This window comes from Phragmites australis, chromosome 4 (genome assembly GCF_958298935.1).
Source record: "Phragmites australis chromosome 4, lpPhrAust1.1, whole genome shotgun sequence".
In the NCBI taxonomy this organism is placed as follows: domain Eukaryota; kingdom Viridiplantae; phylum Streptophyta; class Magnoliopsida; order Poales; family Poaceae; genus Phragmites; species Phragmites australis.
The window spans coordinates 47,135,338-47,149,925 of NC_084924.1; the positions used below are offsets into that span (position 1 = coordinate 47,135,338).

The following is a 14,588-nucleotide window of genomic DNA, read 5'->3' on the forward strand; positions in this document are numbered from 1 at the left end:
AACTCCGCTAATTAACATCGTCTACAATGATGTCGGACACTACACTCAGAAAGTAGGAAGAAAATTTTACATAACCGGATCTGTTGAAAGACATCTCTCCTAGCACGTTACCTCATCATTCTCTCTTCTGCACGTGTCAGTCGTTAGATCAGGAGAGAACGGTATGGATCAGAGTCTCGTGGAATTTTTCTGTGAAAGGTTCTATAAAATTTTATTCTCAAAAAGTATTGTGGAGTTCTAAAAAATACGGTAAATTCACTCTTTCCAAATATTTCGTCATATGTAAATCAACGTCCCATTGAGATATTTACAAATTGCACTTGGCTTAGCATGCGAAATGCCTTGCCACCAGTCTCAGATCATGAGGTAATGTGTCGTTTGTACTTGAGGATGTAATTGAAGATTGAGTATGGAAAACACCTTTGAATTAACTTGGATAACGAAGGGGCACTCAAGGCAAAAGATATAGCACCGACTCCGGCTGGTTTTGGCACAAGGCGTAATGTGGTTGGTGTGGCCAACCTCAGATTGTGAGTTATCTACAATAAGGATTGTATTTTGGATTAGGATCACACAAAGAATTTGCATTTATTTTATCTTGGCCTTCTACATAATATTCAAGTTGGACGGCACGACAGCACTCTTAAATTTAGCTAGATGGACCAACTTTGCTGAGTAGGAGCCATCAGCCGCCCATCTCTAGGTGATGGAAGTGTGGGGTGGCTGGGAGAGATTAACGTGTTGGAGGTGCGATCACCGACCATTTGTTGCTCCTCCTGATGAGTCGAAACAGAGATGATGCGATGGCTTTAGGCGCTGTGCCATTGAGCCATCTGCCATGCCAGCCTTGTTGCCATCTCCTAAGGCAATGGTGGTTGAAGTTTCGAAGGGACTGGTCGATTGCGTCGCAATGAAAGGGGAGGCGGAGGCCCGCCCATGGTTTGGAGTCGCCGACCCAGGCAAACCAGAGCCGACGAATGCATAGGGCCCGGCTGAATTTCTCCAAATCGAGAACTCCGAGCCCCCCCGAGCTTGCGGGGACGACATGCACCGTCAAAAAATCGCCGGTTGAAGCCCGGTGATTTCACCGGCCTACTCTGCCGCTCTAGCTATGGAGTCCAGAGCAGCCTCCCCTCCCTGTTGCGCACTGTTGGGCTGTCGCGGCAATCCACGGCCGGCGTCGGTGGATGGATGGCCCGCGCAGCCCTTTAGGTGTGTTGGGTAAGAGGCAAAGCCAGATGGGAAAATGAGATGGGATAACACTATTTATATTGGTGGGGATGATGATACTTTTTTTATTTAATTGGACGGATATAATGGGCATTTTTTTATTTAGTTAGATGGACTAGAATGTATGAAAATAGAATCATCAATTAATTATATCTTTAATTTTAAATAATAACCATTAATAATACACTAATCAACTTGTACTAACGTGTATTAATATTACTTTTGCTATAGTCATTACTAATTAATAATAAAATATACTAATTAACCTTAATCATACTCTAATTAGCTCATTGGTTGCCACTAATTAACATATTAATCCTTACAAACTCTAATCTTATAGTAATATATACTAATAAGTAATACAACATATTAATATTACTAATTATTTTACTAATAAGTATAATTAGTTAAGGTAGAGGGCTTTATCCTACCGGTTTGAAGAGATAGTTCATCCAATATATTAAAAGAATATTCCTAAAAAGAAAGATCCCATTCCTACTGTTCTAAAGTAAACATCGTAAAAACAAGAATAACACTCTTATCTCATTACATCTCTTAAACCAAACACTCCATTAACTGCCCCCATACAAGAAGCCGCGGCAGCAAGCAGGCGATACTGCAATGTACCGCCACAGTGCAGTGCAGGGTAAAATGATGGACGAGACGCGTTGCCCAAATAGGGTAGGGGGGGGGGCTCTACGACGTAGGAACCTTTCTAGTTTTGCTGTTGCTGCTACAACTACGGGGCAATGAATTTTGGCCTCTGTTATTACTCTCCCGTGTCGTCTCCTTGGCCGCATGGGTAGTACCAAGTTATGCACTGCACACATGTCTGATCAGTGACAAGGAACATCAACCATATGCAGTAGTAGTACAGGAGTATTTGTCTTTCTCTGCAGTTGAAAATACTGAATAAATAACAGTGACAAATTTATTTATTTAGGGATTAGGGATGCACGACACGAATTCACGGTTTTTTTTTCCATGTACCGTGGGAGAAAAAGAAGCACGGACGCCGAACCCATGTCTGCACGTCAAGGTTTGGAGCAGGACTGCATACCGAGCCTCGCTTGTGTGCAGACAGGGGGTAACTCATGCACGGCGTGTACGAGGCGGTGCTATGAAAAAACGTGTGCTCCGCAAGGGAGGGCGCACGCTCCTGCAAGCAAACGTGAATGCCTCAGTGAGGCTCGCGTATATATCGATCACCTGTTCTTTCACCTGGATCGCGATTCTGGATCCCCTCATCAAGAGCCTGTTAGCATAAAAACGCGCGGTTTTTTTGTGAAAATTACTGTCTAAAAATGACATGGTTTACGTTTAGAAAAATGACATGGCTCAAATGGTTCGCACGTCATTCGATGTGAGACGGAGGGTGAGGATCTGGATCGAGCTCTTGTCCACTACTCAACCTCCACACCTCACATCTGACATCTCATAACAAGTCATAACCACCGATCGATTAAGCAGTGCTAAGTCTAGAGCTAGAAAAGGAGAAACTGGACGTTCGTTGCCCATGGCTGCTCCCTTTTCCCTATGAAATCCTGCCGAAACCTCACATTGTCTCTTGGCATCAGCTAGCTGCACTCTTCGCAAACAAGCTCGCTTGTTACAACAGTCGCCATCCGTTGTCAGTGGCTCATCACTGCTACGTTGCCGCTCTACGTCTCTCTCAAAAGATTTGCTTTCTCGCTGCAGTTTCCATACAGTTTGCAGCCTTCAACTGTATCTGGCTAGCCCTTGATATCTTGGCTGGGAGGGCTCTAGAAATGGATCCGCCACCGGCGCCGTTCCCCTCCTCGTCCTCGCCCCCGTCGACGCCGCCCTCGAACGCGAGTATCACCATGGTGATCATCACCGTCGTCGGCATCATCGCGGCGTTCGCGCTTCTCGCGAGCTACTACGCGTTCGTGACCAAGTGCCAGCTGCTCCGCGCGCTCTGGTCGCGCCACCCGCCGTGGCACCGACGCGTGCGGGGCGCCGGCGGCCGGGAGCCGTCCGTCATCCGCGCAGTGGCGACCGAGGACCGGGGGCTCGGACTGACGCTCATCCGCATGCTCCCGGTCGTCAAGTTCACGGCGGCGGCCTGCGACGTCGACAACGGCATGGCCGGGAGGATATCCGTGTCAGAGTGTGCCGTGTGCCTGAGCGAGTTCGTGGAGCGGGAGCGCGTCCGGCTGCTGCCCAACTGCTCCCACGCCTTCCACATCGACTGCATCGACACGTGGCTGCAGGGCAGCGCCCGGTGCCCCTTCTGCCGGAGCGACGTCAGGCTGGCGGCTACGCGGTTGCCGGCGGGCTGCACCTCGGCGACGACGGTCCCCGGCCACCGCCGAGACAACGAGCTGGCCAGCGACAGCATTGTGATAGAGGTGAGAGGGGAGCACGAGAGCTGGGTCAGCCACGGCAGTGCCACGCCGGCCGGCAGAAGGCTCCGACAGAAGCACAAGGCGGAGAGCGTAGGTGACGAGGTCATCGACACGAGGAAGAAAAACGAGGAGTTCGCGGTGCAGCCCTTGCGGCGGTCCCTCTCCCTGGACTCCTCCTGCGACAAGCACCTCTACGTGTCCGTCCAGGAGTTCCTCACCACGCAAAGGCAAGTGTGCCATTGACCATCGACGCCATAGCTGTGCAGATTACCCTGGCTAGATAGTGGCGATCGATTCTTTTGTAGGCCTTAGTGACTGGAAAAAAAGTAACGCTTTTATGGCTAGCTCTTTGTGCCCGGCACGACATTCTGGCATCCTGATGCGTTCCATGGTTGCAAGTCTCTTTCAATCTCCTTTTTTTTTTTTTCTTTTGGAGACAGATTGGAGGTCTCTTTCTGATCGATCATCCTCGCAGCTACGACCTACGATTGGCTGTAGCGGATCGAGCGCATGCATTTCTACGAGACCGTTACCCGTGAGAATCCGGGTTTTTTAACCGTTTTCATCTTGGCATTGGCCGTCCTGATCGGACGACCGTGAGCCCAACCGTTACCCGTGAGAATCCGGCTTTTTTAACCGTCTTCATCATGGCATTGGCCGTCCTGGTCGGACGATCGTGAGCCCGGCCGCCAGCTCCTCATGTGAGGACGCCCACATGTACAAAAGGTAATTCCTTCTCTTTTTCTTCTTGTTGCATCGATCTCCAGCTCCGTTTGGTGACCAATGCACGGCCAAGTAGTTAAGCGTGGATTGGACATCTCCTCTCCTGGCGTCCTAGGGTGAAACGTGAGATCGCTTGCAGCCGAGCGTCGAAGGCCTTGGATCCTAGCTAGGACACGAGCGAGGGCTCGTAGGCCAGCGCGGCGAGCATGCAAGTGTCGCCCGCGCCTGTGCCTCCGCGTGTGCGTGTGCACGGAGCACGGGCACGCCCGGCAGCTTTCCATCTGGACGATACGGCCTGGCGCGCTGTAGCGAGACAGGCCCGGGCTCGTCTACTGACATCAGCGCTAGCGTGGCGAGACGGCCGGGTAGGCAGCCGCGCGCGCCTGTCTTTTGCTTGCGCCAAGGCATACGGCAGCTCGGCCGGCTGGACCGGCCTCTGGTCCCGGCCGGCCTGGTAAATTCGATGGTAACAAACGATGAAGGAACTCATGTGATGCATATGTGTGTATGTACATGCCACATTTTCTCTCATGTGATGTGATGCTTACTTTTAAGATGTTGGATTTGCTTCATTGGATGAAGCTGGTAATGTAGTTGACTATGAGGTAAACCAGGCATGAAAACCAGATGCTTTACCAGTCGGATTGCATGCCATGTATGATCAAAGTGAGAAGTGAGTGTTGAGCAGAAAGTTTTTACAAGTGATATAAAACAGGATGCACGGACTTCTTTGGCTGCGTGGGTAGATTTGGTAAGTTGTTCCGGCCGGCACATAGGCCAATCATTTAGGGGGGTAATGGAGGGTGGGATGTCGACATTGAGGCGTGCTTTCGGGTGCGGCGTCGATCGATCACCAGCGATGTTCCGAGGGGACCAGCCGGGGAACTCACCAATCCAACCCAGCCCAACCCGGAAGGAATAAATGTGAATCGGCAGGAGTAACACTGCACAGTATGGCGGAGCAGATGGAACCCAGCTGCACGGAAAAAGTTGGGGCTTGCACGTTTGGGTGCTTGATCGATCAGGACCGCTACCAAATCCAAGCATTGCGCTGCAGGGTTGGTGAGGGGGGATGCATATGCTGCTAGGGCTGCTACTAGGTGCCTGGCCATAGGCTTTCTCATGCACTAGTACTACTCCGAGAAGAACGCTGGAGCATGATTCCTTGGTTTGGAAACACAACACTTTTGGAGTAACAACCGGACAGCACCACTTTTGTGGAGAATCTAGCAATGAATTTAACCTACTACGGACCTGTTTCGATTTGCATTCAAATCGTTATTTTTAAGATATTGCATTCAAATCATTATGATTACATTCTAGGGATTCCTAGAACAACCTCTGATTTGGATTCAAAATTTTCTTTATCCAAAAAATATGGCCAAACAGTAAATCAGGAATACACAGGACCTTCCGAGTGAACCGTGCCGCCTGCACCTCGAAAGAAAGCTAGACAACTATGTGATATGCTCATATGCATAATGTATTGGCATGAATCGGTGGAGACCGTCACATGCAGAACAAGGGCAAATGCAGATGCAATTTTGTCCGCTGTAGATTTTCATGCCAGTGGCTCAAAAGGCCAGTAGATTTTATGACGATTTGGCAATCAAGGGAGGATCTCCGAGGTTGCCACTGGGGACATCTTTATAGCTGTCTTTCCTGTAGCTTATGTATCAGCTTGCCAGACCCTGTCAACAATAGATTGTCGTTTGATATCATAAAACCTCGCAGGCAGGTCTCAGCAAAGAGAATGCATGAGCCAATGGATGTGCATGTATGTTGGATATAGTCTTCAACTGTAGAATCTGCCTGCAAAAAACTATATTGACCGCTGGCAATGAGGACGACTTCAGTGTTGGCCACTGCTGATAGCTCTTATCTAATACCCCCAGATGGTGCAAAGCAAGTACACCTACACTACTGTTAATCTACAGGTAAAAAAGCACTGCTACTAATTGGTGGCTACAACACAGTTTGACCACTGGCATTTACTAGCAGACAAGAACGTGGATTGCACTGCACGTGCCGTTTACAAGAACATGCAATTGACAAGTAAAGGACTAGGTATCTAAAGTCTACTGCTAAAATTGCAAAGCAATGAAGCTTGTTGTGATAGTTAACAGAGATAATGTGATCGTTTTGGAATGTGCTACCGTGTTGAGATGGAGATTGAATCTTTAACCTGAGAATCAAGTAAAATTATTCATTGTTTCTACTTTTCTGAAGCAACAGAAGTCATCCTTTCACAATACAATTTGTGCCTCTTTAAGAGAGGTAGAGGGAAGCAGAACCATTTGTAGGCTACTGCAACATCACGCAGCATAGGGGATTGTGAGTACCACACTGCTTACGTAGCAAAGCTGTGACTGTCCTTTTGCTTGTGCATGACCTCTATCCCTACATCTTTCGGTAACATCATCAAGCCAACTATAAGTTCCAGAAATTCAGAGCATAGGTTTGAATGAAACTATTTGAAGAAGCCAAGGCCGGAAACGGGGTTTCGAGCAGCAATATCGAAAGATTACGGACTGAGCAGACAAACGAGGCAAAGGGGACCAGAGCGCTACTTTGATGCCCAAACACCAGCTTATAGACACGAGATAAATACATGACGGCCTCACACTCCACGTAAGGACCTGACAACAGCAACTGTATGTGACCATGGAAAGATAACGAGCAGTCAGTCGGCGTGTCAGAAACAAAACTCTTACCCCAAGGCCATAAAAGTAGTATACCTGAGCATGCACACGATACTACTTCCAAGGTAGGAGACTAGGAGTAGTAGAGAATGAGACATAGATCCACTGCAGTATAGTAACAGTTTCTGACATATGGATCTGATCCTATATATCAGTGATTGTGTAGTATGCATATGATCCTTCAATACTTCAGTAGAAGAACAGAGGCATCAAAGAAACTTTAGTCTTGCGACCACTGCACTTGCACAAAAACTAGCACCGCAACGTTGCATTCGAGTTGCCTTGTTCCCTGCTTCCTCCACTAGGGGCTGGTATCCACATGTCCCCCTAACCGCACAAGCGGGACAAAACACATGTAAAGCTGGAAACACATCGAGCCTTCGCCATCATCACCAAATATAGAAGTACATCGCAATTATATCCAGTCCCAAAATCAATGCAAATTGATGAATGGAAGACAGACGACAAAATTGCGTAATTCTGCAGCCTCTGAGCACATGCAACTGTTGAGGCAAAAACATGATCGATGCAGTGAATGAATTGAGCAGCTTGCACCACTGTAGGAGTACTATAAGTTAGAGAACACGACTGATGCAATGATCTCTGGGGATGTCTGATATTACTGAACGGTCAACCAGAGCTGCAGCAGCAGGCGCCATTAACTATCAGCGCAGCTATCTCTGATGCATATGGAGGAGCTCAGGATACCCATGCATGACCGCAACCTGAAGACAGCTGAGCTCATGAACAGAAACATGCCATTGGGATTCCAGCCGATAACACACTCTTCTGGATGCCTTTTGTCTGCCAGCGTCTAACACCCCTTCTCGGTCCTGCCTTCCAACATGTGTGATTACCAAACAATGCTAGCATAGCTTGCAACCTGCAAATCGTAATCAATGCGCATATTGAAGATTAAATGAGCTCTTTTTAACAGTTGGAGAAAATGTACCAGTCAGTCTTTCGGACAGTCCCGCTATTTCAAGGTTCATGTGCTCTTTCCGCATTGTAATGTACAGAGCGTTGCCACCAAGATAACTGAATTGCTGACAAACATAATCGATAAATGGGTCACTGGCACTGGTACAATGGGCAGCAGTGCAGAATGCACGAACAATTGTCCACGGTCCCACTTCAGTGAAGTTACTGAATTGATGCTTCGAACTTGCCAAACACATATGTATTCAGTTGCCATCAAACGAATAAACTGAAAGTGAACATCATCAAACAACAAAGAAGAGTGATTTCCTGTCTTTAGTTCACAATACGTGCCATCCTCTACCTGACAAAAAGACATCAAGATCCACCAAATTTTGTTAAAGTGGTGCACAACTGGATTCCAAAATTGCTATAAACTTGAATTTGCTGATTTGGTTAAAACCCGTGAAGTACAGTATAGGCCTCATAAATATACATTCCGCTCCACTTTATAAGGCTTATATTTTAGAAGGTACAAGGTCAACATCATAATGGGAAAATACAATAAAAGGTGTGTAACGTTACTCAGAGCAGTCTAAGTGAAGACAATATAATTAGGAAAAGAAAACAAACTTGACAGAATCAACCAAAACAACATCACCAGGCTGTCATTAGAACCGCATTTGTAAAATAGAAGCTGTGGCATGCTTAGTGGATTAGTGATTGAGGACCACACACTACCAGATTAGGATGGATTTATGAAAGGCTTCCCCAATCAGTTCAATTGTAATGCTAAAACTTCAGGTCAAACTTTAGCAAGCTAAATAAGCTTCAGTTTACACTTGAATATATATTCAATGTCTTCCTGCAGATACGCGGCAAGTGCATATGTAAGCACAATCAAAACATCTCGTAACGCTACACGAAGAAAATAATAAAATCGAACCCAGGAAGGACAATCATGCATGTACTGACCGAACTATTTGGCTGTAGAAACAGCGTCAGAATAAGTGTGGGGACCTTTTATAGGACAACGGTTTGTCATTTAGCCCCAGTAGAAGCCGTCGACTCAAAAGAAGAGAACTCCTGACCTGAAGAGTTGTTGCCCACAACATCCAGAACTCGGAAGCATAGTTGTTACGGTGATGTAACCATCAACTACCTTCACACATTTACAATGTTTATGGCTCATATCATAACGATGCTATACACATATTTACTAGCGAATACACATATCATAGTATAGGATAGTAGAAAAATATATTGGCAAATTACAATGTAAATGTAGCTCAAAAATGATAGTCTAGGATTTTAGTAAATCAAAATAACGATGTGCTACTACTTGTGCTATTGCTATCTAGTGTGCTTGTGCTACTGCTATGTGCTATCTACACTCTAGTGCGTTCTCTCTGTGTGTGGTTGTGTGCTATATAGAACAGAGTTACAAACATTAAGTTGGAGCTGTTGAGCTTGATCTTGACTGCAGGCAGGGTAGTGAAGGAGCTTGAGCATGATTTAGGGATGGCAATCGGGTGTGACGGGTATGGGTACCTAACTTCCCGTACCTTCCAGTTTCTGCTCCGCCCGCGGCAAAGAACGGGGACCAAACCTGTCACCCGTGGGTATCCGTTGCCTGCGGGTATACCCATGGGTGGCAGGGAGCGCAGCGGCGGCGGCAACGCAGGGCGGGGTGGGAAGGTGTTGGGCGGCAACATGGGTCGGGGATGGGCGGCGACGCGGGCGGCTTGAAGCAGGGATGGGCTGGGTGGCAGCAGCGGTGCAAGGCAGGCTCGAGGTGGCGTGGGACGGGGAGGGGCTAGGTAGCAGCTGCAGCGGCTCAGGGTAGGTTGGCGGCTAGCAATGACGGCATGGCGCGGGGCGGGGAGGGGCTGGGTGGCGACAATGCAGCCCGAGGCAAGGCTGAGCGGCGCTCGGACGGCGTGGTAGCGCGCGGCGGCGATGGGAGACAGGGAGCCAGCCAGGGGACTAAGTGAGTTGAGGGTGGTTGGAGTTGGAATTGGAATATTAGGGTTAGGAAAAGCAGGACCCACGTGTCATATATATTGACGGGTAAACGGATTCCACGGGTATGGGTATGTCTTACCCATAATCGTACATGTATACCCGTCGGGTAGTGATTTGCGTCCACGAACATACCCGCGGGTAGCAAATAAGAAACAAACTTGACCCTATTAGGGTATTTACCCATAGATAAACAGGTAAAACTGTCATCCCTAGCTTGACTACAAGTATACATTTATCAGTAGCCCACTTTTTTTTTTTAGAACGGATTACCCCCAAATTTCATTACCCTAGAGTAACGAAATTACAGCAAGTTCCAAAGGACACCGGCACAATTACACAGAAACGATCTACACATTAGCCTAATACGACTCAGGATACTGATGCAGCGTCGAGGGCTGCCCTGAAACAAAAGGCGGCAGAAAGACCACCACACCATTTCACTGATACAACTACTGAGGAACTTAACTAAGTACCAAGCGTTTGCGACCCACGGTAGAAAATTACAGTCTTGAAAGCACCAGAACATAGGCAAAAGAGACATCAGAAACCCACTGGCGATCCTCGGCATAGCAACACCAAATCTTCTAGTTGAACTAGCCATTGCCCCATCTTGTATAAACTCTTCGTTCTGCACTCTTGCGGTCCTTGCCTCTTCATCGCTCTGCCTCTTGGGATGGAGAAGGAGCGCCGTCTCCTACAGGTTTTTCACACCGGCCACCAGCATGGCCTGTTGCTTCTCATCCAGGAGACCTGCCCAATATCGCAAAAAGGAACATGCACAACAAACCATCTCAGTATGAGATCTAACCGGTTTTTTATCAAACACAACCCCATTCCTCATTGTCCAAACTGCCCAAATGATCGCAGCTAAGCCCATTTTCCCCTCCATGAAGAAAGTGTTTGACCCAGATAAAGTACTGCTAAATGGTTTCAGGCCGGCAATTAGCCCCAATTACATACCAAACTAAGCTCCAGACATATTTAACCATGGTGCAACCAAAGAATAGATGGTGAATACTCTCAGGTTCACAGCATAACTAACACTTTGGGTCCCCTTCCAATTCCTTCTTATTAGATTATCCTTGGTGACGATGGCATTCTGATGTATCAGCCATATGAAAATTTTAAGAGGGATTTTAGCTTTTCATATTCCATTATGAGGCAGACCATTCTGAGTTCTGCATAAGTGATTATACATTGATTTTACAGAAAACCTCCCTAAGTTCTCCCACTGCCAAATAGGTCTATCTTTCTCAGGAGATAGGGCAGAAGTCATTAATACATCTCTCAGCCTTTGCAACTGGCATTGGAGATCTTCATGAAGCCATCTTTTATATGAAAGATTCCAGTGTTTTGAAGCAGCAGTTGCAACAGACACACTTTGTTCATTACAAATCTCGAAAAGACTCTGAAATTTCTCACTGAAGGATACCTCACCACACCAAGCATCTTTCCAGAAATCAGTTATGGTGCCTTTCCCAACTCTCATTTTTCTACCAGCCATATATTGATTTTTAACCTTTCGCAGATCATTCCACACAGGGGAACATTTAGTATTAGACTTAAGCTTGGAAACACAATTTCCTTTGATGTATTTTTTCTTAGTGGCACACTTAGAACTACATTAGCTTACTAGTCCAATTGCACAAGGCCGAAGTAGCAAAACCCAAAGCCTAAAGTGAAGGTGATATGCCCTAGAGACAATGATAGAGATGATTGTATCAGTCTATGTTTATGCACTTATGAATAATTCATTATTCTAAGAATAACTATCATTTATATTGATTAGTAAGTATGTGACTTATTCATGGAACTCTTTGTTTGTATCATGATGTTATTCTAAATTGATCTCTGATCACATATCATTATAATGATAGATAAGATCATCAAATGTATTGATTGATGATCACGTTTCACAAATAATAGGTATAGAGATATTGAATCAATAATATGGATATTTATGTTAAAGAAAATAATGTTGGATAGATCCACCTTGAGATACTGTTGTGATTGTTATTTATGATATGTCATCAATTGTTATCTCAAATGATATACCTGTAGAATCCTTAGACTTGAGATTGTCATTGATTCCCAGAATGTGTAGTGACATACTTTAGAGTTGCCAAACACTACTCCATAACTAGGTAGTCATAAAGATAGTTTTCGAATTTGTCATGAAACATGTCGTGGGGTGTGAGCGATCAAGATATAATTTGCCCCCTCCTTGATAACGGGAGAAATATCTCTGAGCCTCTCAATGTCGTTAGATAAGAAAGTACATGGCCATGCTAATGTGATTAAAGAGTTAATCACGGTTTTGATAATCCACGACTAGATTGAGTGAATGATCGAGCTATCACAAAGAGTGGTATGTATCTTGTCTTGAGCTTGACTAGTATCGTGAGGCAAAGAGATCAGTGCATGTGTATATCAATTATCAAGGTTCAGCCGATATGATCTTTATGTATACTCAGAAGTCAACATGTTCTACTAGGGACCGCTATTGATTTCGGTTCGAAAAAGGTTTCCGAGTCATAGTCGTTTGTACATGAACATAACGGATCACACTTAATGAGTTCGAACAAGACATGGATTGGATTCGTATATGGGTTTAATTGGATTATGATCCATGAGGAGTTATCCTAAAGGGCTTTCAACGTGGGAGCCTATTAGCGAGCTCTATATAAGGAGAAGTGTGGGGTGAGACGTGTTGAGTTAAGCCACTCTGAAACCCAAGCCGCAACCCTCCACACGATATCCCAAACCCTAGCTATATGTGTGGTGCTAGCACACCAGCGCATGTCGATCCTGCTGAGTACATGTGGATATTGTAGATGTGTTGGTGCTATTGCGGTGCTGATCTCCTCGGTGTGAAGATCGCAACGTTGCTGCTCGGCTGGTCGGTGATTTGTTCGGCTGGTCGACATACCTGCTCGGTGTTGGTCGCAAAGCACGATGCGACCACTCGGAACTAGTCGAGAACTCGACGCACCTGCTCGGAGCTGTTCGAGGAACTAGTCGAGGAGCATAACCACTTGTGCGAAGTTGGTCATGGGGCTGATCGAGGAGCTGGTCGAGGAGTGTGATGCGCACAATGTTGGATCAGTCTACTCCAACTCTTCTCCCGTTACGCTACGTGTCTAGTGGTAATGATCTATGATCTTCTATTAGCATGACTTCATGAGTGAATGCGGTAGAAAATTTTGTTAGGCTAGCGTAGCCTACACGTTCCCAACACAAAGCCTACAGCCTGCTCAACCAGGAAGCCAACCTACCCATCGTCAGTCCATCCTAAGCCATGATACTCCTGCACGACAACTCCACACAAGTGTTGCCCATGGACACAGAGCAACGACGGTTGGGACCTAGATCTCGACGGCTGCCTCAATCCCTCCTCGACTTGGATCTACCGGATCTACTACCGCCACTGTCGGATCGATAGCTCTCAACCGTCGAATCTGTAGGGAAGGCAGGCGGCAGCTTTGAGGCGAGCGGCGCAGGAACCCTAGCCTCTCAATGACCAAATCTACCTTTCAGAAAACACCTTGTGCCCATGCTCCTCCCCTCTACAATCCCTGCGACCCCGCGTGTATGGCGCCCACCACACTGCACATTGATGCCATGGCTCGCCACAATGGCGTCATAGGGACGCCACAACGATATGGCGAATGTCATACACACCAGTGTTGTGATGTCGTCATGGCGAGGTGCAATTCACTGCCATGACGCCATATCGATGCTATAGTGATGATATAGCGATGCCTTAGTAACTATGCTCAGAAGAACAAAAATGTAATTTTCCAGATGACAAAAATATAAGCTCGATAGATGCATTTAGTGAATTCATTGCAAAGCATCATCAAGCTTGTGCCAGTGCTATAGTCCCCATCACAAAGAAAGATCTAAACATATCAAGTGTGCCACCTTGGTGGGCTACCAACCAACTGCTGGTAGCCCAACATCTAAAAATCTGATTCAAGCAATTAGGGCTGTTTGGTTGATGAAAAGGGGTTGGGTCAGGTTGAAGGCTCAGCCAGGCTCTTGGCATGCAAGGAAGTGTTGCTTGGTTGTGGTCAGCCTGGCCCTGGGGTGATGTTGTTGGTTTGGCTACACTGAGACAAACACACCCTTAATGTGATCAACTGAATCTAATACATTCCTTTCAAGGAAATAGTTGTATGCACAAGAATGCAGTAAGTATAGCTAGACATCAGAAACTTGCATGAGACATAATCAAAACATCTAAACATGCCCACTAGGCATCGGACCATTCTCTCTGTTGCCTCCATGAACAATCATTTATGCGTTGCTTGGTTGATAATTATAAAGTAGCTAAAGTTAGTCAATTGAAATTAAATGCTTGGGAAAGTAGCTGAAGGCAAGCAAATCAATCGTAAGCAACTTTATCAGTGAAATTCATGAAATCAGGAAGTATAATATAAACATTGTTGGCGCAACTTTGATGACAATCATGTACAATATGTATATGCTAGTTATAATCTCAGAAGATTGATACTTTATTGCAGAATATAACAGTCTCACTGCAACTATGGTGATGTATCACTAGCACCTACAATTCTCTACTGTCCATGCCTCGCAAAATTGTCAGTGTCTCTATTCA

At 46.2% G+C, this 14,588-nt stretch overlaps 1 protein-coding gene across 1 annotated transcript; it reads left to right on the plus strand.

Annotated features, from left to right (window-relative positions):
• Nucleotides 1–2,722: 2,722 nt before the first annotated feature.
• Nucleotides 2,723–4,120, plus strand: LOC133914509 (RING-H2 finger protein ATL1-like). Its single transcript, XM_062357607.1, has one exon. It carries the CDS (start codon nt 3,000–3,002, stop codon nt 3,840–3,842), a length of 843 nt encoding a protein of 280 aa, XP_062213591.1. The 5' UTR covers nt 2,723–2,999; the 3' UTR covers nt 3,843–4,120.
• The last annotated feature ends 10,468 nt before the right edge of the window (nt 4,121–14,588 follow it).

Bases quoted from the DNA above. Each gene is read 5' to 3' on its own strand.
- LOC133914509 (XM_062357607.1), top strand. From the start codon at position 3,000: ATGGATCCGCCACCGGCGCCGTTCCCCTCCTCGTCCTCGCCCCCGTCG.